The sequence below is a fragment of the Myzus persicae genome, unplaced genomic scaffold (genome assembly GCF_001856785.1).
Source record: "Myzus persicae strain clone G006 unplaced genomic scaffold, MPER_G0061.0, whole genome shotgun sequence".
NCBI lineage: Eukaryota > Metazoa > Arthropoda > Insecta > Hemiptera > Aphididae > Myzus > Myzus persicae.
The window spans coordinates 1-26,250 of NW_019100980.1; the positions used below are offsets into that span (position 1 = coordinate 1).

Below are 26,250 nucleotides of genomic sequence, written 5' to 3' on the forward strand. Positions count from 1 at the left end.
ATCTATAATACCCTTATAAAAATAGTACCTTTGAACTTATATCGACAACATACAATAATATTATCGCTGTTATACCCGTTTCCGATAAAATTACTGTTGCCTGTCGGCAAATGGGGAAAATTGAAACTATATTAATAAAATAATATTAAAAATATTTTAAAACTGGTATATTTGTCGGCAAACTGAGTAGTTGGCGAATTGGGATTCGGCAAAGTGGGTATGAATCGAAAAGTAATTATATAATTAATTAGACTCACAAGTTAACTTAAATTTTGATATACTTCTTAAAACAAATTTTTACCTTTTTTGTGTAACATAAAAAATGAAAAATTAATAATTAATAATAATACATATTTATTTTAAAATTAAATTTTTTTCGCTCATCAGAGTACTTTTTTGGACATTTTTTAGAATTTTTAGGTCATTTTTGCAAATGTTTAGTTCATTTTTGTGCTGTATTTTTTTTGGGTCATTAAAATTCTAGCTCTAGTCATAACTTACTTAAAAATAATAACATCAATAAAATCTTCCGAGATGCTCCACATAATATTCTTGCCTTTACATTTTAGAAGGTATACACCTTATTAATTTTAAAAATTACAGAGTAAAATATATTATTGTAAATGTACAGTTTGTCATGTTGTACGTTTGTAAGACGGACACAAAAAAGTAATAAGTAATAATAACTACAATTTATGTTATTAATAATGGTAATGATCTGAAGACAAAACTGCACCAGTGCGAAGCCGAGTTATTATATTATAAGATACGGTTGATTAATTTTCTTTCTCTATATCTGTGTTTTTCTTTCTGCGCACAGATGTACGATGTGCAGGACAACAAGCAAGACAGAACAAGGATAATACGCATTGCAATTTCCAAAGAAAGAGAAGAAAAACTGGATGTAAGTCAATGTGAAGGACTTGCAAATCTTTTGGGAGAAAAAGAACTTCCATATGTCTCCGAGGGCCAAAGGACTTGGCCCGATGGCTCATTATATTTATATATGATTGGAAGAAATCCTGATACCTGGCCATATAAACCAAATGAGGTATACCTTATCACAACCTTATAACATGTTTTAATTTTAATACAGGTAATTTAATATTATTTTGTTAACATGTCTTAAATACCCGAAAGTATAATAGTTGTTTTGAAATATTTAAAAATTTGAAGATCTCACTCTTTAAACAGAATATTTAAACCAATTTTTTTCTTTCTTTTGAAATTTAGATTCTAAGCGGCTTACACAGTAGTTCATAATACCTACATAGATTTTACATCGATAAATTTTTTTTCGGTTTCAAAGCACTTCAATCTTCAACTATGAGTGGGTTTCAGGAAGATAATTTGATCCAGTTGGTATTTTGGCGAGAGGAGAGTCAAAAATAAAAAATCCCATTTACTTTTAAAAATAATTTGAAAAGACAATTATTTTTAAGCGAAACAGTTATCTACAAAAAAAAAAAAAATGTTGATTTAAGAGACAAAGGCTTAAATTATCGGTTGATGACATCGATTATTCATTCGTATAAGAACGATTTATCCTCATATACGGTTCTTGTCATTAAGTTCTTATCCAACAAATTTAACGTATCTATTACTTTAATAGGTGTGTTAAATTTTAAATTTTAAACTTTAGTCTCTTAAACCAAAATCGATTTTGAAGATAACTGTTTCGAGTAAAAATGATTGTTTTTCCTAATTATTTTAAAAATGATATGGACTTTTTTTATTTTTGACTCCCTCTGACCAAAATACCAACTGAATCAAGTGATCTTTTAGAAACCCGCTCATAGTTGAAGATCGAAGTAATTCGATACAAAAAAAAAACAAATACAAAAATGCATCGTTGTAAAATCAATATATTATTATAAATTATGTAAATATCTCCGCTTAGAATCTAAATTTTAAAAGAAAAAAAATTAAAATAAATATTCCGTCAACAAACAGACTACATCTTCAAATTTTTAAATATTTCAAAACAATTATTATATTATTAGGTAGTTAAGAAATGTTAACAAAATAATATTAAACTACCGATAATAACTTAACAACAAATTAAGTTATTATTCATCAAATGTATCATAATATTATCTTATTAAAGTAGTCAATGACAAGGTACACGAGACACTTTCCACACAGCAGATGGAATTCTCTGATTTGTTTTAATGATGATAAACAATAATGTAGTTACATCATTCAATTATTAGCTTTGTTGGGCCAATAACAAAGAATTAAGAATTATTGTGTTTTTTATGGAATTGTGATGCATTCTCTACTTAGAAATATAAATTTTCAATGTTCAAATATTAATTTTATGCAATATAATATTTACAGGTGAATGATCAAATAAGAAAAGTTCCATACGAGTAGATGTACCTACGAATGCAGGTACCTTGGCGGTTACCTGCATTGTTCAATTTAACAGCTTAATTTAATAGTTTTTTGGTTCACCTTTAAGGTTTTTTTTTCTTTATTATCAAGGTCATTATTTAATATTATAATTTTTGCTTTAAACATTTTTTTTTTTTTTGTCTTCAAATATTATGTTCATTATATTATTTTTATCAAATAACTGCTAGTATTAATAATAAAAGTATTATAATTTAACAGTGAACTTTTCACATGTGTCCAATACCTTATAAGTATACTCAGTTGTAATCTGTGTGCAGGCACCTTATATTTTAAAATGTCCAAAACGGATTTTGGTTTGTTAGTATTTCATTTTCTAAGCGAAGAATAAACATATAATAGAACTATATTTTAGATATCGATTTATATCGAGCCCCCGATTGCGATTTTTTCCAGCATCAATAACAATTTAATAATAATATTAATTTAATTTACTGTCTAACATATTAATAATAAGTAATAACAAAATAAAATATCCTAGACAGATATACTGTCTCCGCTCAGAATCGTTTTTTGTACACAGATTTATGATATCATTGAATTTAAATTTAATACCATCCATTACAGTGACCTCTTAGACGCCTTCCTAATGTACGTCAGAGTGACTTCCACTTACACCCTTTTTTATATTATTAATCAATCAAGACTTTTTTAAGAAAAAAAGCTAAATTAGGATAACTACTAACTTTTAACTTTTAAAAATATTTTCTAAAAACTTATCTTATTTCAATTTAAAATTGTCATTTACTTGCCCAGGCTTGTTATTTTTAATTTTTCCTGGTAATTTAATGTACATTTTTGAATGGATATATGAGTATGTGCCTCGTGTAAATTGTGTGTTCATGACTGGTCCTTCGATATTAAATGTTTATCTTGTAGGTATTTTATCCATGATTAGTGTTAAAAGTGAGACTATTATTAGTTATTTAACTTTTAACTTTAACTTTAACATTTAACTCGTTAATTCTCAGCCTTAAATATAACAATAGATTAATATACAACTATAAATATTTATAATTTAAGATGTATTTCTGAATGATGAAAATTATGATAAATATTAAATAATATATAATCATAAATGCACAAAATATACCTATTTAAGTATCGTATGTAGGTATTAGTTGTATGATTTTGCATCTAGCCTAATATATCTAATAATATATTTTTATTGTGACACATTATCATAGCAACGTTGTATTGTTACGACTGAAGGAAAAAATACAAACACATTTTTTTTATTTCTACCTACACTTAATATTTGAAAATTGAGAGTAGAAAATCACTAAGCTATAGAATCACACAAAGTTTGACAGTGTAACACTAACGCCCAAAACCAGAAACACTTTTAAACACACGAACGAAGCGATGAGCAAAAAAGGTGTGGATGTGTGCATATCAGCCCAGTGCTGTTGCAAACTGATAATGGCATGTCCTGAAAAACCAGCCCCCGTGGCAGTTGTGAAACCACCCAATTCTTCCTGCGAACGTGCGAAAACCCACGAAATGAGTCTATGCGATTTCTTAAAATCACAGTCGGCGCCGGACTTTATAAAAAACCTGCAGGAAAATCGTGCTGAGGCGAAAAGTCCAAGGGTTTTGCCACGTGGCCCGGTAAGGCCGGCTGCGGCAAAAGCTCGTATTTGCAGTGAACAGCCGCCAACCACCGACCGCGGAGTGAAGCAACCTCTGCAAAACTGTCAACAGGATATCAAGCAGGATTCGATCCAACCCGCGTCCGCCGTCCATGAAGATCGTAATATTTCACAGATCATCATCAACATCGGGACTATAATAACTCACGGAGTCTGCAAGCACAATGCATGTCAGCAGACCGAACCGGAAGTAAAGACCTCCGTCTGTCCGCCAGCCAAACTTCCGACCAGTGTCTGTCCACCGGTCAAGCGTCCGACCTCCATCTGTCCGCCAGCCGAAAAACCAACCACTTGCTGTCCACCAGTTGAACGTCCGAAATCCATATGTCCACCAGCAGAAAAACCGACTTCTGTCTGTCCACCAGCAGAAAAACCGACTTCTGTCTGTCCACCGGCTGAACGTCCAATCGCCGTCATTGGCCCCAAAGCCCGTCCATCCGTGGATAGGCCTGTTCCAGTGTCACGGGACCGTTCCTGTCGTAGCAACGCACCGGTTTCTATTCCAATCACAGAACAGAAACCTTGTCCAGAACCCACAATTAATTTTAAAATGAACTGTTGTTGTACCTGTCACGTATAACTTACCATAGAAAAACAATACAGAGGATCATGAAATTATACGTTTTTAACTAAATTATAATACAATCAATATCCGATCTAAAGTATCGGTGATCTCCAAGTCCGAGGACTTTCGAACGTTGTTGGTCGTATTAAAAAACAATCTCAAAATTATTAGACAATATTTCAAATATGGATTTTAAGGGGGTGGCGAAGGAAATTATTAAACTGAGGCCCTTATATGAGGATGCAAAATCGGAATATTATTCATTCGATTTTACCCGTGAGCATTTCGTCGATGAAACCAATATCAATGACTCGTAAGCATATTATTTGTAAGCTTGCAATTTAAAAAAACTTATAATCATTATCATTTACCAACTTTTGATTTTATATATTAGATACCTAATATGATGACAAAAGGTTTAGATTCGGCAATAATATTTTTATTTGTGAATCAATTCGTAATAAAATAAAATAACTTATAAAAAATTATTGATATGTGGAATTCTGTATGTACTTAGTAAAGACTACATGCAGATGATTCCACCGTAGTATTAAAACATTGACACAAAAATAACTCAAAAGTAAACATTCATATTATGAAAAACCAAAAAATAACTTTTTGAAACTACATCACCAATATCAAACAAATTTGATTTTGATTATAAGGTTCAAGGTTGTGATTAAAATTTACATTATGACACATTGTTAGTAGTTACTAACAAAATATATGTAGGTAGGGCGTTTAGATAGTACCTAGCTACCTTTGAGGTTATTCATTTTTATGAAACGGTTTTCGTAATTATTTTAAAATATGAACATATTATATACCTTTGCATATTGTAATAATAATAAGTATCAGATATAATTTGATTTGCATGCAATTTTATGTTCATCAAGATTATTTATTTCAACATCAACAAGACAACAAAACATGTAATATAATATATATTCAACACTACCAATGGAAATGTACACTTTAATGGTAGTTGATGTGTGAAAAATAGTTACTGGGCCTTCAGGTTTTTACGGTTCCAATCCCAGTTATGCAGTTGAGGTAATTAATTATTTCATTAATGGGATCAGGTACAGGTTTAAGTTTTTAGAACATTTAATTTAAGAGTTCCGGTTCCTATATAACATCTCTAAAAGTAACATTATAGCCAATAAACTGAGTACAATAATTATTGTCAAACACTCATTTTAATTATCATCTAATAAGATAATATAACATGAAGTTACCTACTATTCAAGTTAAGTGAATCACATGTAAAATACATATTTAGTAAAATGATGCAAAAAGAGGTGTAAATATTACTTTTAAAACAGTATATCATAATGTTTTCTAGCCATCACCTTATTAGTAACTTTACTTACGAATAAATAGTTATGAAAGTACCTATAGTAATTCACCCAATATAATTAACTTCACTTTAATTTACAGTATCATGTCTATCTAATCTATCTAATTTGTCATTTGATAATTTAGCTGATTAATCATGTCAATACTAAATAATTGGACTACGAAATATTTTTTGATTTTTAAATAATAATAGTTACACAAGTCCCTTATATTATCGAAAAACCTAATCTAAAAAATAATTTTTACTACTTACCTACTTAAAATTGTAAATAGTTCATTTTCAACTTAAAATAAAAATATTTATAATATAAATATGTGGAACATAAAAATAAATTAAATTAATATTGCAATCGTTAAGCTAAATTAAATGGGGGTAAATACTACAAATAGGTATAAGTATAGGTAGTAGGCATAATCACATAAATATGCCATTTCCAAGTTAAACTACCTGCAATAATTTTTTTTTTTCATAGTATATATACATATATTCTATATACATTTTCATTGTACTAATTGATTATACTATTACATTTATTTTATTATTTATATTTTTAAGTTTTGCAAAATAATACTGTAGATATATTAATTATTCAAAACAAAATTCATTTATTTATTTTGAAAACACTTATTCTTAAAGAAAATTATTAAAAGACACATTTATTAATTTTATTTTTCTTTCAGTAGTCCCTAAACAGTTCAATAGATATAATAGGCCATACGGCTACCTATATTAAAATATAATACAAAACACGTGACATACGTAACTCGTAAAAAAAAAATCCTCAATTAATAACTTAATTACTTTGGTTGGATGGATTTTAATTTTAAAAACAGATTTTAATTCACTAATACGTGTACTATATTTCAATTTTAATATTTTTCACACATTTTTAAGACATCAAAATAACTTTATCTCAGTTTGCACATATATTTCTGCTTAAGAGACTCTTCAATAATTGTAATACAATAAATATTATATTATATTAATATTTTTTAATATTTTAAACACGAAAGCTAACATTTTTTATAATAATTGATGACAGATAAATAGAACGGTTAATTGTTATATTAATACATCCCTCTATAATTTTAATGGAATATTCAACTCAAATAAATTAGTTAAATCAATAATGGGCTCATTTACATTCAACATTTTAAATTTATAATTTGGTAGGTACGTCAAATGAATTTGAAACAATAAATTATTTCAGTGTACGAATATTAAATATTAAATAAATTTAGTGTTAGAATTAAAAATGTAGTTATTGTATGTATTTATTTATTTTTCATATTATATTATTGGGTATACAAACATGGCAACATATTTAAATTTAAGTTCCTGTAAAAATAAAAATATATTTAAATATTATTTGTATATATTCTTAAAAACAATAGTAAGTGCCTTATGTTAAGATAGGTTATCATGTATAATTTATAAGCAGTGCACGACAGTAGGTCTCATAATACTATGTTATTATAAAGTAAAGTAAAGGTAAAGTATTACCTGTAGATATCTGCGTCATATCATATCGACCAGTTGCAATAATATAACTTTATAAGCCATTATTAATTAATTATTTATTTATTTCTATTAAGACGTATTTTTAATATTAAATCCCAATAATATGAAATGATTTTTATAATTAGCTAGTATTTTTGGTTTAAGAGTTTTGCCAAATAGTTATTATATTTATTTAAATATTTAAATTTACGATAAAACGTTTTTCTACACTTTGTGTCATAGTATAATATATTAAGGTTGTCGAACTAGGTTATTTGAAAATTAATTCAATCGTCAGTAGGTATAGTTGTAGTTGTATAATAATGTAGTTTTAAAATAATTATTTTATTTTATTTTATAAAAACAAGTATATAATTTGTGTACAACAAATATCGTTTAAATCTGAAATAAATAATTTTAAATACATTTTAGGTAGGTAGGTTATAATACAGTACTATATGAGTATTATTTTATGATATTATCTATTCAAAAGATAAGTATAATAAGTTATTTGAGATCCTAATTTAATAATTTATTTTAAACATTATAATGATGTCCTGCAATGCAACATATTATACGATTTTTATGCTAGAAAGTCTTGTACGATATTTCGACAATTCTATTTAATTTTTTTACTGGAGGTGCCTAACTTTTTATTATACTAATATCTTCTAACGAAATAAATTAAGAGGACGACACACCCACTTTACAAATAGTTTTATTGAGGCAATTTTAATTTCATTTTGAGAAAGTTAAAATTGTAAGTCAAATATATTTCAATATTAATTCTAAGTAAGTTAGTTGGTATAGGTTCCCTACCTTTGTTAAATTACTGGTTCTTGAATAATAACTTTATAATAAGAAAATATTATAGAAAAACGGTTCATAACGAAAAAAAATAACTTAAGCTTTAAGCAACAGTTCATAATGTTTATATAGTAACCAAGTTTCCAGACAATAAAGAAGATTGAAGACTTTAATATGTTCTGAGTTTTTGTTAATTTTTATTGTTTTCATTAACAAAAAAGTTATTATTTCTTTAAAATCTGTTATTTATATGTTTTTGAAACTGATGTTATTGATGACATCAAACAAATAAAAAACATTATGATAATAAATATTGTTTTATGTAACATGAATAAATGTGATTTCTCAGCTACGACTTTAATCTGTAGTCAAACTGAGTAGTTCTTTTTAATTTAAAACAGGTTTTACAAATAATTTTTACTAACGGGATAAAGTGTGGTGTCCTCTTAAATAATAACAAAATCGCCGAACGTGTATAACTCCAACATGAGACAAATTTATTTTTATTGTATACAATAATTGATAAAATAATATTATGTTTAAGAATTGGATATGATAAAGATTAAAAAATACATGTTTTAATTATTTCTATTACAATATGAGTCTAGTCAGTAATTGTATTAAAATGTATCAATATAATTATTATGAAATATTCAAACAATAAATTATAGTATTAATATTATATTATATTTTTGTGACTAGATTTTCCTATCTATAAACTAAATAATAGTTTATCGTATGCATGGCAGTACGTATAGCTAAATTAATACATATTATAAAGTATAAACTAATTAGGTGCTAGTTAAAATAAAATACATTTTTAACTTAATAAGCCATCCATCATTATTTACACGAACTTAGTTGTACCTGCCGTTATATATAAAGAAAACGTAAGCAATTGTTAAATTTAAATGATACATGTGTTTATAGTGTGAGAAATATTGGTACTCTACATTATAATATTATTCATTGAAAAGTGGCTAACAATAATTAGTCTGGTTATTTGAACACAAAATCATTATGCTTAATGTAAGTATATTATGTTACAAAGATGTGCATTCATGTACAAAATATTATGTTTTTCAAACGTCCGTCTACTTCATACAGACAGGTCAAAAATATAAAATCGATTTGTTTTTATAACAACTATGATAATATAATTTAATATATAATATTGTTATTGTGTGTAATGTATATAATATAATATGTTTTAATAATAATGTATGAAAATCACATTATACAACGCAACGACGTATTGTTTACGTTTAACTTTTCCACTCATTAATATTGTTTACATCTTATTATATTTGTATTTTTTGCTATAAAAGCGGTCATCGGTGTAACATGTTAAGACTGTGGAGAATCTGGTGAAGCGTTGGGTGAAGCCAATGAAGGTTTAATGGGATACATCGAAGCCTGTAGATCAAAACCTGGTGGCATTGTCATTGTTCCTTGAGCCTAAAAATTAGAATAAGTTACAAATAAGGAAATTAAAATGAAACTGAATCATAAAAATTAAACGACAAGAAACGTCGTAAGTGCATTCAGGTAGTTTATATCTGTAATAATAAACTGATGCAAGATTTACAATAATATTTTTCTCAAGTATACCTGTATGTAAGTGATCAGTCTTCTTAATTCTTCTAGAGCGTTTGCTTGCATTAAAATGTAATTTTTTGCCAATAAAAGCGTAGCAATTTTCGACAATTTCCTTACGGACGGCGAGTGAGCATATGGTATGACGCTTCTGAGTTCGTCTAGCGCATCGTTCAAGTCGTGCATCCTTCTCCTCTCCCGGGCGTTGATATTCAACCGGACGGACTTGCCTTGCTTGGACTTGGACTTTCCTCCCACACCGGACATTGTCGAAGTACCTTGACCATTGTTAGGTATTCTAAATGTAAAAAAAAAACAAAAAAACATGGTGTTATAAATAGTAAATATATGAGTATGCCTAAGTAGTATATTATACTTGTATATGTTCGCAGAACTATTTTTACCGGGTAACTGATCAGTTGTAATGGACATTTTCAAATGCTCTACCGTGTACAGCATAATCATCAGAGGATTTTTCAAAAAAGTATAATATGTATGTTTATATCACTTATTTTACGGAGATATCTATTATCTCATAGTTGTCAGTGGATATTTTCACTTTATAATTCCAGTAACGAAAGCACCTAATTATAATTTTAAGTTGTCCATTGTTTTATTCTTTACATTACTGTCATTGAACAATAATTGGTTTTTAACGTACTGTTACTCTTTTAGTATTACACGGCAGAGCATATGGAAAGGTCTGGTTAAACTGATGATATCTCCATGTGAAAAACATGCAAATGTAGTATATTTACTTATTTATTTTAATTTTTATTCAGATGTTATATACTTATACCTAAATAGCTAAATGGATAAACGCAGTTCTCATAACAGTCATACAAATCAAATTATATCTTTATTCCGTCACAAATAAAACGAATTCAAACTATGCAATTTCTTATATTTTCTGAAAATATATTTTTCAGGCACCCACATGAAGATGACAACATTTCGATATTAAAACAAGTTTCTTTCATACTTAAGACTTACAACTTACATGTAGTAGGTGACGTTATTATAATTTGTTTGTTTTTATATTAAATAATTAAAATGGGTACTCGTCCAATTTGCTATCTACCATAATTTTATGATAGTTAAGTATGATATCTACAATAAATATTGTATTTACTGTATACTCTCATAGTATAACCAATTATATCAAATGAAGTTGATCAAGGTCTACCTACCATATATTCTGATAAATGGAGTGCGTACTCTAGTTTAAATGAACAAGAGTTTATCCATAAAATGGTTAATCTTTCGGATATTTTCATTTAACTATTTAAGTACCCAATAACTGGTGCTGAAACATAAACTATAGAAACTTTTCGGATACACGTCAAAAATAAACACAACATTAAAACACTCGGAGTGACTAACATATATTATTACTATCCCATCTTCAAGAAGAGCGGTGGCGCTTGTTACAAAAACCAACCGAAGACCTGTTCGAATCATTCCACTGATCGGTCAGAAATTCATATACATATAACTACATTGCACCACATGAAAAAAAGTGACAAAGTAGAAATACTGCATTCTAAAGGTAAGACAATTGACATTTGTAGATAGTACACACGTGTTGATATACTAAACCAACATAAAATGACGGTAGATTAAATATTAACGGTAAATAGCATATTAGACGAGTACCAAAAAATGTCTTAAATCAAATTTTCAATAATTGACGAGTAATGAATTAAACAAAATGGATTGAATAGACTGAATGTTCATGGCAAATTATGTACGGTGGGTACAGAAAGTAATGCATATTGCATTATATCTACAATCTACATGTAGGACTATACTTATAGGTATAGGTACTGAGGTACTGCTGATTATTCCTGTAGGAACTTACATAGTTCATTACTATGTTACCGTTCACCTGATACGTTTCGTGTGGGAACTTATGAAACACCTCCTATATATGGATTTGCTTACCTGTTGTCAGAACCATTATTGAATTGTTGGCAAGCCGGGCCCGGGCTATTTTCGTCAGAGGCCACGGACGACGGTTGAGGGAAATAATATCCTCCCAGTCCAACGGCGCTCAGAGGAGTCCGTCGGCCGGGTACTTGGTTAGATTCGCATGCGAAGTACGTGCCGTTGGTTTCTAAAGAACTAGAAGTAAAATCCATGGTCCTATAAAATGAAAAAAGGCGTTTCTCATAATATTGTAAAAAGTTGACTGCAACTATACACTGTATACTTCTACTGCTATTATTGTAAGTCCTGTGGTCTTACTAATAAGTGTCAACTGTATAGATATTAAGATGGAGACACTTTGAAAAGGTCAATTGAATTAGCTTATCACAACAAAAATAATCTACTGTTTATTCGTATCAATGTATCATACTGATTATGACGTGTATTAACTATACATAATTATTATATTTAAATAAAAATATTAAATCAAACTTATTGAATATTACTTAATATTATATATATAAATATATATATATATTAGGTACATATACGTAAAACGGTGTCACTAATCGGGGTGTTAGGACTGGTATGTACTAAGTATAAAATTAAGATTATCTTAGTATTATGCGGTTTATTGTTGAAAACAAATATATCAAATTTAAAATTAAAATCACAAATGTTTCAAAATTATTTATTTATAATTTATATACATATATATTATGTAGCTTATGTATACCTAGCTAATAATTAAAGATGCTTAAAAATCATTACTTTAAAAATATTATGTTCAATAATCAATAGAAACAAAACATAAATGTTTATTAAAATATTTATAAGAAAACACTGTAGAATTTTAAATCTGAAGTTTGAAAGGAGACAAAAGTTCTAAATAAAAAATCATAATTACTTCATCACATCACAATTCTATCAAAATAATATTAACTTAGTAGGTATGCAATAAATATACCTATATAGTTAATCAAAACGACAAAATAATATTTTACACAGAGTTTTTCAATTTCTAATCAAACTAAAATCATTGCACTAATGGAGCATGTTAAAATCTATAATCATTATTGATGATATCATATACCTACACGAATTCCACTGCTATTGGAACCTATCATATACATGCAATAGTCATTATATAAAGTAGGTTCACACTAATCTCTAATATAAAAAAAGTTGTTATCCTTATAATTTAATACTATTGGAGTGCAGCTAAGTGAGAACCAAATACGATGGCCCCATTATGAGCTATAATGATGCTCTGTAGTTCAGTGAATGCTATGTAAATATAAGCAAGTAGGTAATCGTCTTGAAGAATTCTTAGACAATGTCACAGTTTTTCAATTTAAATATAATATTATGTACTATTTTATTGTCTACGTATATTTTCTACGTATAACAAACGACCAGCGTCATTTTAAATATTATGGGAGATAGTAGAAAATATATGATTTTAATGAAAACAAACTATAAAATCCTTACGGAGTCCACGGGAAACAGCTTTTTCATTTGTTGACAAACGGTGGTTGTGGCGGCAGCGGCGGAGAGGCTGCAGCGAAAACGATATCCCTGTACAAACATATAGTATATATATCACAACAACAATCATGACTGTAAAAAATAATATATTATCGACTACCATAATATATATATATATATGTTTATAATAATGACGACGTTGATCGATTATTAGAACATAATAAAATATATTATGATGTTTGTACATATTATTTGTATCTACTTCGGATTGCAACTAGTGTTCAATATTATTCACACCGTCTACGTACCTCGTATGTGATATGCGACGACAGAAATAATTAAATATTCACGCGCGCTCGTCGTCGTACGATGTTCGGAGCGGACCGGCGGCGGCGGCGATGACGACGTCTCTCCCGGCTGTGATCACGCGGCGGCGGTGGTGGCGAGATGAAGCGGGACAAAGCGCGCGCCCCGTGTGTATGTGTGCGACCGTGTAAGCGTGCTTGCGCGTGTGTGTGACAGTGCGTAATGTTTTGGGACTCGCGTAAAAGTCGATAACGGGTGTCATGGACCACCACCGCACCGCGACTGCACCGCACCGCGACGACCGAAAACTCGTCCGGTTCTGCGGATTTGGAAAACCGAATAAAGCGCGGCGGTGGTGGCGATAAAGCCCTCGCAGTCCACTCTCCCATCCATCCCTCACCCTCTCCGGCGCCGTCCGCCGCCCTTAGCCGTCACCACCCTCCGCCGCCGCGGCAAACGACTCGGTCACCCCGCACGATCGCTCGGCGGCGAGCTAGTAATCAGAAATCCGTGATTTTCAAAGGGATGACAGATGGTGCGGCGGCGGCGGCGGCGGCGGCGGCAGAGGGGAGATCCCGGACGGCTCGGCGGCGACGAGCGTCGTTACCGTGGTAACCCCGCCGCGCCCGGCGCACGAGTTATCGACACCCTTTTTTTGGCGGCCTTTACCGTGGTGCTTTTGCTAACAGTACCACCGCCGTCGCTGCCGTTGTATAATAATACATTATGTGTACTCGCCCGCCCACTCGACTATCATCCACCCACCAACCCCTCGAGCGAGCAGTGCCGAGGCTGAGCCTCTGCACCGACGGAACACCGCCACCGATCCCCTTTATATTTATTATTATTATTATTATTTTTTTTTTGTTTCGTTTTGTTTTCCGTTCTCTTCTGCGCCACCGCCGTTATACCATCATCATTATTTTTCGGTAAGACTTCGCGTGAACGTCGATAAAACGCGCACACCAATCTGCAATTGTTGTTATTGTATATGTTATGTAAATATATAATATACGCACATTTATATTATTTACCTATATTTTACGTACATACATGCATACATACATACATACATTTATACTATGATGTATAATAGGTGATCTATTTAATTATGGCTGCATTAATTTTTTGTCGGTTTTTTTTTTGTGTTTGATTATAATTGTTATTGTTTTTATTTTTGATGTATATTTTAAAATACTACATTTTTACGAAAATTTATTAGTCATGTCATTATGTATAGATCAGAAGAAATGAACACAACCCATTCAGCAAACCTCTTGCCAATATTTACTCCACTCATCAACATTATATGTTTATTTATAATATAAACTCCTTCAATATTTTTTATTTATTCATCAACTTTAAAAAAAAAAAATACTATGCCTATGATATTGAAATTTAAAGTGTAATTTCTTGTTCAAAATATTAAGAAATCACTGTGATACCTACCAGTTAAAAATTAAATTATCTCGTAAATGTACAGTGTAGGCATAACTTATAAGTTAACAAGTTATCATATTACAACTATACAATTACTTAAAGTTAAAATGTACATTTTTTTTCAGAAACTACATAATATAATTATTTTAGCAGTGTATAAGTAAATTACCCAGTAGGTATCCGCGGCAGGTCTTAAGCGCCAAACTGTCAAATGTTGTTAATTTATTATGTAAACCTATCGTACTTATTGCTGGCTATATATAGTAGGGACACCACTAGGCCACTTACTTTATGAAGATCCCGAATAAGGTACACTTAACTATACAATCAATGTACAATAATATTGTTATTTCCATTTTATGCCCACTCCGACCAACTAGTTGTACTGCTTGATTTTAGTCAAATTCCAAAAACGTATTCGCAGAGAATTTGCACATTTTTTGAAGCGAACAAATATTGTTTAAAAACGGTTCCACCTTGGAACCACCTTGAAATCTACTGATAAAAAAGTGAATTTATAAAGCTGTGCTGGCAGCGTGATTAAAATATTAATAAAACGCCGGCAACTGTCAATAAAAAATAGACAGTAAAATGATTGTCTGTTACCTTAGTATATGAATCAATAATAAATAATAGAAGGCTGCTATGAAATTGTAGAAACAATTACAGAAAACAATTGTTACGTTTTCAGAGTTTTAGTAACTGACTATCTACTGGTCATAAACTACAATAATATTTATGTAATTAGAAACAAAAATGTATACATGATGTGCATTTGAAAATTGTATTCGAAATAAACTTTATAAAAATATAGTAATACTTGTCTACTTTAATTGTATAAAAGTTTTATTTCTTAAAAATTCCATCCAATGTTATATTATTACAAGTAACCTACGTGTTGGTATTTTATTAGAGTATAAATAATAATAGAAAATAATTTTTATTTTATATGAGATAAAAAATATTTGAAAAGGTATTATAAATGACAGATGTCACTCGCGTCCTTATGCAGTAACGAGACAATACCTATCTAATATTATGTTATTTTAGTGACTTAAAAAGGTAGATTTTATTCAACCCATATCAGCACATTGGGACGCAAATAGAACCTTTTTAAACCTTTTTTGTCCGTTTACAAAACTAATATAGGTATTAACCTACTGATAACAATCTGTGACGTATGCATCATTCAAAAACAGACGCGTAGACAACATATTTTCGGTAACTCAATTTCACTGTATTACATTTTGCAAATAAGAATAACAGACACAAACACATGCAGCTATAGGCTATACCACTATAATATATATATATATATATAATTTAAAAATTAAACAATCTGGTAATCAACATACCCAGAGTAATTTGCCTACTGCAGTGATGTATTTACACCGTATACAACAATAATTAATTCCCCATGGATACAGATTAGCAAAAAATAAATACAAAATTTTAACTTAATCAATTTAATAAGCGTATTAAAAGTTTCAAAAACTTAAAATTCAGAGCAGACCAATGAATAAAAAAATATTGATTTTAAGATGATATGTTGGTTTTATTCACATTACAAAATATTGTCCGACAATAAGTCGAAATAATACTTCAATTTTCAACTTCAGTTACTTTTCCTGGTGGTTAATTATATCTAATTGTTGCGACCGGTTAGGTTAGGTTAGGTAGGTCAAAATTGAAAATTCACGATAGTTTTCAAAAGCGTCGATAATTGTTTATATGATAATTTTCCATAGTTGATAAAATTTTAAATATATTTTGACTCTTTGAGCTATTTTTAGACACAAGGCAATTTCAATTTGCATTAGTTTCATTAAAATAATGCAATAATGTTCAATGTATGTAATGATGTATGTATTATGTGTTCATTACTCATTTCAGTTTAGTATACACTATAATTTTTGTAGTAATTGCATACCTATACAATTACACAAATATTTCAAAGAGTAATATAATATATAAGTATACGTAATAAATAAATATGAAAATGAGATATTTGATATCAATGGTTTAGGCCGTTTAGGGAACTACTCAACCGATAGTATTGAATTTTTTTAAAAAATGATAAAGTATATAGCAAAGTCTGTTTTATGCGCAATAGACTCAGCTCATGTCCACGTATTATTGAGAGATAAAACATAATAAACTGGTGGTGCCATCTACGCAGTAAAATAAAATTAGAGATACATCCTCACATGCACTTTTTCTAACGTTTTCCCTGTCGATGTGGGTTAAAACGCTTAAAAAGTCTAGATATATTATATTAACTTAGGTATCTAACTATGGTATTTGGACTTAAATGTATTTTCAGAGAATTTTAAAATATTGACTCTGAAAATCTATAGAAATAATTTACAATTTGAACGTATACTAAAACCAAGATACACAGATATCACCTCATGCATTTTTAATTTCCGATTTTACAACTAGAGTATAGGTACATCGCGGAGAAGAATTTAATATTTTTTTTAACCCCTTTAGGTAAAAAGGGTACATATACCATACACTATTACATATATTTGTACACAGGATACAGGTGCATGTATATATATAATATTATATATATAAATAATGTATTAGGGATACATTTATTTAAACATTCATTATATATACTTTTTAACTTTTTATGATATGAATCACAAATAATACTGTGCAGTTTCACAAATATTATGTCAGAGTACCTACTGTTCAGTATTTTATCTTCCAGTTAAATGTCCTTCATATTTTTTCATTATTGCTAACAATTAATATTATATATATACCTATCTAGCAGATATCTTTGTATCAATAACTTAATATCATAATATCCTATACCTTATTTAAAATGAATACAATTGTAATAATTAAAACATGTTCCATAATGTGTTTCAAGTGGCAGAAAAATGTAAAAACCAAACTTACTATATCATTCTAAATTAAAATTATATTATTTATAAAATAATTTTTTTATTTGATTTAAAGTGTTTTAATTTTGATCTCAAGTACCTCCCAATATAATTAGAATACAATTTAAATTTATTTGCAAAGTAAATGTTGTTATTTTCATTTATTTCATAAATTATTGACTGAACAATGAGCAGTTGTAGTTACTTAAAATAATCATGAAATATTTAACTACCATTTTCTAGTCATGAATATTCAATGAGCATTTTAATGATTCTGTATTAACTTATTGACTCAAAATTGAATAACAATAATACATGACATAAATATATATTATATATTATACTATTAAAGTAATTAAATATAAATAATAAAATAAATGCTACAATGTTTCTAGCAAAAATTAAATCCAATCTTCCTTAACACCTATCTACCTACTAATATAGTAAAATAAATTACTATGATAACAATATAATAATTATATCATACAAATTTAATATACTTAGTAATAATATAGAATGACAGACTTTAGACGGTCTTCGTTGAGGTTATTGTTTTTCTATACAATTTTCTTTACTAAACAGCATTTTCAAAACATTTTGACTCATTTTGACTCATATTGAATATTTAGAGACATTTAAAATTTAAAATTTTAGATTCTGATTAGAGCGATGTATGTATTGATCTTACAATGATGTGTGTTTTTATATTAATTTTTATTTTTTTTATGTCTGTCATCACGGTGTGAAATAACTAAAACTAAAAGTGCTTCGATTTTTTTCAACACCAAATTTTTTCGTCATTGGAAACTGGAAACTTATTATATTATTATTTATTGTAAAAAATCAAGTTTTTAAAATAGGTATTTAGACTTGTTTTAAGGTATTCGAACATTTCACACCATTAACCAACTAACACCGTTCAATGTATTATTTAATTTAGACAGTGTTGAAATATGCTAGGGGATAAGCTTGTTCATTCTGTTGTTGGAAGAAATTTCAAATGATTCTTTTGGAATAGAATTTGGTAAAATGTTACAAAAATAAAGAAACAAAAAAATCGATAAAAAAAAAAAATAAACCCAACGTATGTAAATAATAATGAACATTATATTATGCGAGATGTACTAATATATATTATGATACTTCATTTTTATAATTTCATCTTTTAGCCCTAAAATATTGTTCTAATATTCATGTTTTGACGAATTTTTGTCTTATAACTCGTAATTGAGCTATTAAGCTGAAGTATCTAAGTTTAATTAATTTGTATGAATTCAAATTTCTCTTGAAATTTTGTTGGAAATGCTTTCATCAAACATCTTAAACAATTATCAGAACTGAAGAGATGTTTTCTAAAATATAATAATTTTAAATAAAGTCATATTTTTACCATAACTTTATTAAGATGTCAACTTAACGCACATTTAATCTATATGTTGAAGTTTTACAAAAAAAAAATAAATACTTTTAACACTATACAACTCCAGATTAAGTCGGTCGCCCGTATAAGGAGGATTCATCAAACATTTAATGTTGCAATAATTTATATTATATCGTAAAAATCGTAATAATAATTAATATTGTTTTGGTATCTTCGTCACCCTCGTCCACCATGACAAACCTCAAAAATATTACTACCACCGAGCAAGCCATATTTTCCTGGTAGTTTTGATCAATAAATCGTCAGCCGTATTAAACTATTAAGTACATGTACACTAAATAATAAGAATTTATATAAATATGTAATAGTCACATCGTAGGTAATATAAAAATAAATAACTGGATTGAGGGGCAACACGTGAATTGCACATTTTATTCGATGAGGACAGTATTTAGCCCAACACATTTGTGTCTACATAGTATATTATATTATTATGAGCTAATAATAATATTGTCTAGAGTGACACTGGTGCGAAAAACAATAAAAAGTCTCGTAAAGCCAGATTAGAACTATTGACATCGTACGTGTAATGGAAATAGTTATAACGACGTCGTTGTCAATAACAGCTCCATGAGTGATATCTTTGGCTATACATTCGACAGAAATGCCAACGCACAAATTAATACGATCAAATTACAACGCCGATACAAGTTTTATTGTTATGTATTATTTTTACAGTTTCAGAAATGCTTTTGTAGGGACACCGTACTAAATACAATATAATAATATATTATGTTTATACAATGCGTGACTATAACAGCAGGATGCGTGTACGTTTTAAACTCTTCCGGCATCCCGTTTGCTAATAATAACAGTTATAATAATATTTGATATACGAATACGATTCTCAGTCTCTTCTGCAGAGGCAAAAAGTTTTGGATTCTTGTATCCACGATATTCGTGTTAATCCCGTTTAATGATTATATTTGTATTTACTCAAAATGCATTGAAGTTCTTTGACTATGACTAAATAAGTGTTGGCCATAAGTAAAAATGATTAAAAGCACAACATTTTGTGAAAATATTTTATATGAATTGACTTAAGTACCTAGTATGCAATCGATAGGCTCAAAATTTGCAAAAAATTGTGCGAAACTGCATCTTGATTCTTGGTCTACTAATATCTACACTAAGATTTAGAGAAAAGTTTAATTACGCTTTCTTTAATCATTATTTTAAGTTTTTTATAAAAGGTCTAAATTGCAAGTATTTGTTTTTTCAAAACTGTCTTATCGTGAATGAAAGTACTGATGCATTGGAGACGTATTATAGATATTTTGATATTTCCTAAGCTTTTCGTTGTGTGTCAGTGTAATAAGTATACTGTCATAATAATTTATTTATACGTAGATCGGAAACTCAACGTGAAAAACACTTCCTCGCTAACTGATTCAGTAATGACATGGAAATTCATACATAATAAGTAATAAAGTAAAATTAAGGTATCTAACTAGAAATACATCATTTTGTGTTGACGGCTCTACTGTATAAAAAAATAATTTATTCGATATTTTAATTTTCAGACGAGTTTTGAGTACGTCAAATATCAAAATATTCAAAAATGCTTATAGCTCATTATCGACATTTTTAATATCGTAAATAATAACGCACAAACACAAATAATATTTTTACCATTCAGTTTAATATAGGTCAAATCCACTAATATTCATGGCTAAAGCTAATAACTAATAACACAAAATTGCTTCATCTGGATTAAAATGTATTGTTGGTCTTTGTACAACGGGGGATACAATACAGGTGGTCGTGACGTCCTCTTGAGCAATTCGTAGGTAAGAATACTAAAATCGATTTGAAATTTGAAATTTTTAAATCAAAACTCAATGTATTTTTCAATTTTATCATTTCCCCAACGTTTTTGTACACACTTTAATTTTTCTTCAGCAGATATATTTTCTTAATTAACTATTTACTTAATTATTTTTCTAATAATGCTGTTTATTTTTTAATTCTTATAGTTTTTCCACCAAATGTGTTTACAATTTTCAAGTAGGTAAATTGTTGATACCTTGTCCTTACGTTTGTACTTTTACATAACATTTAACACCAGTGAGCGTTACCAACCACCATAATATGGTGTTGAAATGATAGACTCCTAATTCATATATCAAAATTTTGTCCTCAAAGATTTTTTCTTATCAACTCATACGAGGTGTATTATTAATGAATATCATATTTTTTATATAATTCATTAAACATATTATTTAAATTTTAAATGCCATACAATAAGTATTTGTTATTAATGTAGTAATGTTGTAAGTAATTACGTATTTATTAATGATTGTATTTCAAATACAAAAACAAAATTACATAGGTAGTACTTGAATACCTCAGAGTGCAATATTCATACAATAAATTATAGTATACTTGTATGGGTATATATATAATCATACTTTCATACCATTTCGAATTGAGACTGAACGGGGCTGAGTATTGAATTAATTTTAATTTCAGCTCCGAGCAGCGAGCAATATGGTACGAGTATATATAAGTAGGTACTAAGACAATCACCAACAGAGAAAAACTTATACGTTTAATACTTTGCTGCAATAAGTGCAGTATCGTCAAGCAGAAACGCGCTACAATAGTCGTTGTATTATTAAATAATAACAAAGACCAGCATCAGCATGCAAGTGAAATTGTTAGGAAATAGTATATTATATTGACAGTAGGATAAAAATGTACGTTCTGGAGCACCTCCCTCTTAAATCTGACATGTTAAAGCACAGGCACCGATGTATCGGAAATTCGAAGTACTCAAGTACATGTACCTCCCAAACTGGCAATAATTAATGAGTATAAACTTTTTTTTAAATCTAATATTCTGGTGTACGATTGAATCGACTATTATATCGGACCTTTAAGGGGTATTCTTTTCCTTTGCCTCTACTCTAAGCTTATCAAAATTTTAAGTATTCACATGTACATACATATTACGTACGTACACACATATGGATATTCCTTCATACTTACATACATACAACATCACATACATATAAATACCATGAGAGTATGAGACCTTACTTACAGATTACATACTATACAACTATATGGTATCGCAAATAAACACATTGCTAAAGCATTCGTTACATAGGTCTACATTCACCTTTAATCATTATCATGGACGCCTAAACATATTATATATTCTTCATATATAATCACATAAATCTATACACACATACATATCGTAAGTATACAATTTATAGCACCAACATATATAATATATAGTATTCATACATAGGTACATTCTTACATAATATATACATACATACAACATCACACACATCTCTTCTTGATAACGGTTTACATAGGTATCAAATATGAGACAATTTTTACAGCATGCATTTCATATAAGTATACATAGTACATATACCTAAATACATATAAATATCATAATCTTAATTATAGACTACAATATTACATACACACAGTCACAGTAACACTAACACTAACAACACAATATTACAATAATAATTCAATATAGTCAACCGTTCATTTACTCACACACACACACACACACACACACACACAAAGATAATGCAACGCCGGGATCAAGACTAATTTTTGGTTTTCAAATAACGGGATCAGTATAAATAATCCTGGCCCCTGGGATTCCAATACGGCGATAACTCTCTAACATAACCAACAATGGGCCCACGTTAATCCCGGTCAACGTGTTTATTCGATAAGATTATACATTCGATTAAGATTATATAATTTAATTATTTTTATATTATGAGATGAACAAATTAGCTTATACTGTTCTCTGATCCATACAACATGTTATTATCTACAAGTAGCGCTACGGCCAATTATCGATTGCCAATGATACAGAGTACCAATGTCCAATACTATACACCTGGGATTCAGGCCACAATCTTAAAAATAATTAAATAAAATAAAATTGAGGAGGGCCAGTTCGAGACCACTGACTTTTATTAGGAATTCAACCTCCCATTTGGAGACGTGCCTGTGGTACCTACTTGATGTTTTTGCTTATATCCTACCTGTAAGTATATGAAACTGACTAATTAATAATTAATATTATTATAATTGTTAAATAAAATAATAATATCATCACGATTTAAGAATATTTTTTTTCATATTCCTTTAATGATACTAAAAATGTCGACTTATAATTTTAAACATAACTACTCGATGATATAAATTGTTTATAATCTATACGTGACCAAGTACAGGTGCAATATGTGTTTTACATTTAAACCGTTCAAAGTAATTTAACTGAATAATAGTTAAAGTTGAAAAACAATTACCTTGTGTTAATACACTTTAGGTAGGCACTTAAATATTTTGATTAGCAAAATTATGTCATAACCAACATCCGACGTGTTAAGTTATAAACGCAACTCCAATATACATAAATTTAATCAAGTTTGTATGCATAAAAAAATGTTATGCACATAAAATTTAATTAAATGCTCTAGACGTAGATATAGAAAAAAAAACGTATTTAAAGAGTGTCGGATGAAACTATTTTGTCATTAGCGATTTCAATTACCTATCCAACCTCCGAACATCAAAATATCAGGTTAGAACTTATAATATATTATTTTAATTTAGATTGGTACATACTTAATAATATGTAACATATTTCTTAGGTACGTAATAATAACTAAAATGGAGTACTTATAGTTGTCGAACAAATCCATACAATAACAAATTTAAACGTTGCTTTTTAACTCATAACTAACTAATAAGCATAATGTATTTTAAAACTCGTACAAAAAAATGTTGATTTTTTTTATCTACAACTCTTAATATTGTAAATTTTTTCATAATTATTTAAGACTATAATATATTTATGAATTATTGTTGAGTAAAGTGACATAACTTTATGAGTTTATTATTTTATAAAATATAAATAATAACCAATAAGTGCACAACAATATTTTTGTTGAAAAATGTCATGTGAAATATTTCAAAATAACAGACTTATTTATTTATATCACGGAAAAATTAAACATAATATAAAAAAATGTAGTATAGTTATTATTAGTTTCACGAAAATAACGATTTCTTTATGGGTATTACACCTACATTGATAGATATCATAATCTAAATGCAATACCTAGGCATAAGATTTATTGCAAATGTATACTTTTTGAGTTAAAATTAAATTGATGCATTGTTCTTATTATTATTCATCTCAATTAAAATTGAAAGTTATTTTAGTAAAAACTTAATAGTGGAACTAAGAATGAAAATTACACAAGACATAAAATAATATTAACTGTACCATCAATCAGCTATACTTTAGAGGTTAAAATAATGAAATTTCAATTCTGGTACGTACACCACGGAACTATATGCTAGTCATTAATTAGATGTACTGATTTGTGAATGACAAACAGAGATGGCTGTAACCATGAAGGCTTAAAATCTGGTAAAAATTACATCTCTTGACTCTAATGATAGTATTCAGAGTTATGCATTTCCAACATTATTCACATCTGTATTATTTTTTATTAATTATCATTGAAAGTTTTGTCAATAATGGTATATAGCTTCTATAGAACCCAAAAATTCGTAAAAAATCCAAATGAAAATATAATAATAAGTTGTATAGGTATTAATATTTTTAAACACTTATAAATTTAAAAGAATGACATAAACAATTCTATGTTTTAATAAAAGGTATTTCACTATAAAGTTATGATAATGAAATAAAAATATAGGTTAGGTATTATTTACAGATCATGAGAAATTGATAGTAGTTTAACCAACAGACATTTTTTGTGAAAGAACCTAATTTTCTGCATACAAAGTTTTAATGTTCATATACTAACGAATAAAATTCAACATTGAACATATAAATATTAAGACTTAAGAGTATCACTTTATATTTTATTATTTAATAAAGTGTATTTACAATGTGTTATAGATAAAATGTTTGCAGTGCAAGTATTGGTCGTTCTATCGGCGATGGTTATTATTAATCAGGCAGCAGTATTTGACTCCGAGGGGCAAACGACAACCAGTTCTGGAGTTGTTACAATCGGACAGGCAAATGATGTTTCTGAAACTGTGACTTCAGATGATTTTTCTACAACACAATCATATGAAGATATCATAGATACGAGAGAACCCGAAACAAATAGAACATACTTCAAATAAAGTTATTGTTTAACTATTCCAGTAATTATGAAAACAGTAGGCGATATTGTAGCTGAACAATTAAAAAAAAATGTGAATATATTACAATTAAAAATATAATACATGATAAATCATTAATTAAACTGTCATTATTCTCCCTATTAAATGAATTGTTTGGTGGAGCCAATTGGGATCTTCTTCGTGGGTTACTCTTCCAATCCATATAGTATAAACATTTTTCCTATTTCCACTCCACAAATAAAAATATTTTTCTCAAATTTAAAAACCATCGATTTCTGTACTATATTAGATAAAAAAAACTCCTTATTATTTATATATTATTATCAGTAAATCAGTTTGCCGCCTTTTGGTCGGTTGCTAAAACATTTCTTTCACGGTAAAAATTTTTTTTAATACTATTCGGTCTTATTATTTTTGACTATTTATAGCGGTACTTTATTTTTTTTTCTAAAAATCAGCTCATCATCGACTACGATGCAACATGATACTATTTACGTATGTATCTAAATATAAGCTAATATAATAAGTTATTAATAATATTGTTACAAGTCTGTTTGGAACACTATAGATGAAAGATATCTAGATAAAAAACTCCTGTATTATTTATACATTATTATCTCTTATCAGTAAAGCTCGCGTGGCTGTTTGTCGCCTTTCGGTTCGTTGCCAAAACATTTCATTCATTGCATACATTTTGTTTA

At 28.7% G+C, this 26,250-nt stretch overlaps 4 protein-coding genes across 4 annotated transcripts; 3 read left to right on the top strand and 1 right to left on the bottom strand.

The window, feature by feature from the left end:
- Positions 1-820: 820 nt before the first annotated feature.
- Positions 821-2,476, top strand: LOC111027129 (the record flags this gene model as incomplete). Its single annotated transcript, XM_022305350.1, has 2 exons — positions 821-1,051; positions 2,341-2,476. Coding segments are annotated over 2 exons (267 nt in total), but the record flags the coding sequence as incomplete, so codon positions are not given.
- A 1,304-nt stretch (positions 2,477-3,780) lies between these two features.
- Positions 3,781-4,647, top strand: LOC111027119 (keratin-associated protein 16-1-like). The gene has a single exon (XM_022305339.1). The coding sequence runs from the start codon at positions 3,781-3,783 to the stop codon at positions 4,645-4,647; it is 867 nt and encodes a 288-aa protein (XP_022161031.1).
- Positions 4,648-9,162: 4,515 nt separating this feature from the next.
- Positions 9,163-13,935, bottom strand: LOC111027130 (class E basic helix-loop-helix protein 22). The gene is made up of 5 exons (XM_022305351.1): positions 13,621-13,935; positions 13,316-13,402; positions 11,840-12,040; positions 9,911-10,193; positions 9,163-9,757 (listed from the first exon to the last, which is right to left on the bottom strand). Exons 3-5 carry the CDS (start codon positions 12,034-12,036, stop codon positions 9,647-9,649), a joined length of 591 nt encoding a protein of 196 aa, XP_022161043.1. The 5' UTR covers positions 12,037-12,040; positions 13,316-13,402; positions 13,621-13,935; the 3' UTR covers positions 9,163-9,646.
- LOC111027131 lies at positions 10,210-25,666 on the top strand. Its single transcript, XM_022305352.1, has 2 exons — positions 10,210-11,444; positions 25,317-25,666. The coding sequence occupies exons 1-2, from the start codon at positions 11,405-11,407 to the stop codon at positions 25,547-25,549; spliced, it is 273 nt and encodes a 90-aa protein (XP_022161044.1). The 5' UTR covers positions 10,210-11,404; the 3' UTR covers positions 25,550-25,666.
- Positions 25,667-26,250: the final 584 nt, after the last annotated feature.

What these genes read in the sequence shown, in the direction of transcription:
- LOC111027119 (XM_022305339.1), top strand. Translation starts at nt 3,781, where the DNA reads ATGAGCAAAAAAGGTGTGGATGTGTGCATATCAGCCCAGTGCTGTTGC.
- LOC111027131 (XM_022305352.1), top strand. Translation starts at nt 11,405, where the DNA reads ATGAAAAAAAGTGACAAAGTAGAAATACTGCATTCTAAAG. An exon ending in AGAAATACTGCATTCTAAAG is followed by an intron (nt 11,445 to 25,316) that starts GTAAGACAATTG and finishes AATGTGTTATAG; the next exon opens with ATAAAATGTTTGCAGTGCAA.
- LOC111027130 (XM_022305351.1), bottom strand. Translation starts at nt 12,036, where the DNA reads ATGGATTTTACTTCTAGTTCTTTAGAAACCAACGGCACGTACTTCGCA. An exon ending in AATAATGGTTCTGACAACAG is followed by an intron (nt 10,194 to 11,839) that starts GTAAGCAAATCC and finishes TTTTACATTTAG; the next exon opens with AATACCTAACAATGGTCAAG. An exon ending in GACTGATCACTTACATACAG is followed by an intron (nt 9,758 to 9,910) that starts GTATACTTGAGA and finishes TCTAATTTTTAG; the next exon opens with GCTCAAGGAACAATGACAAT.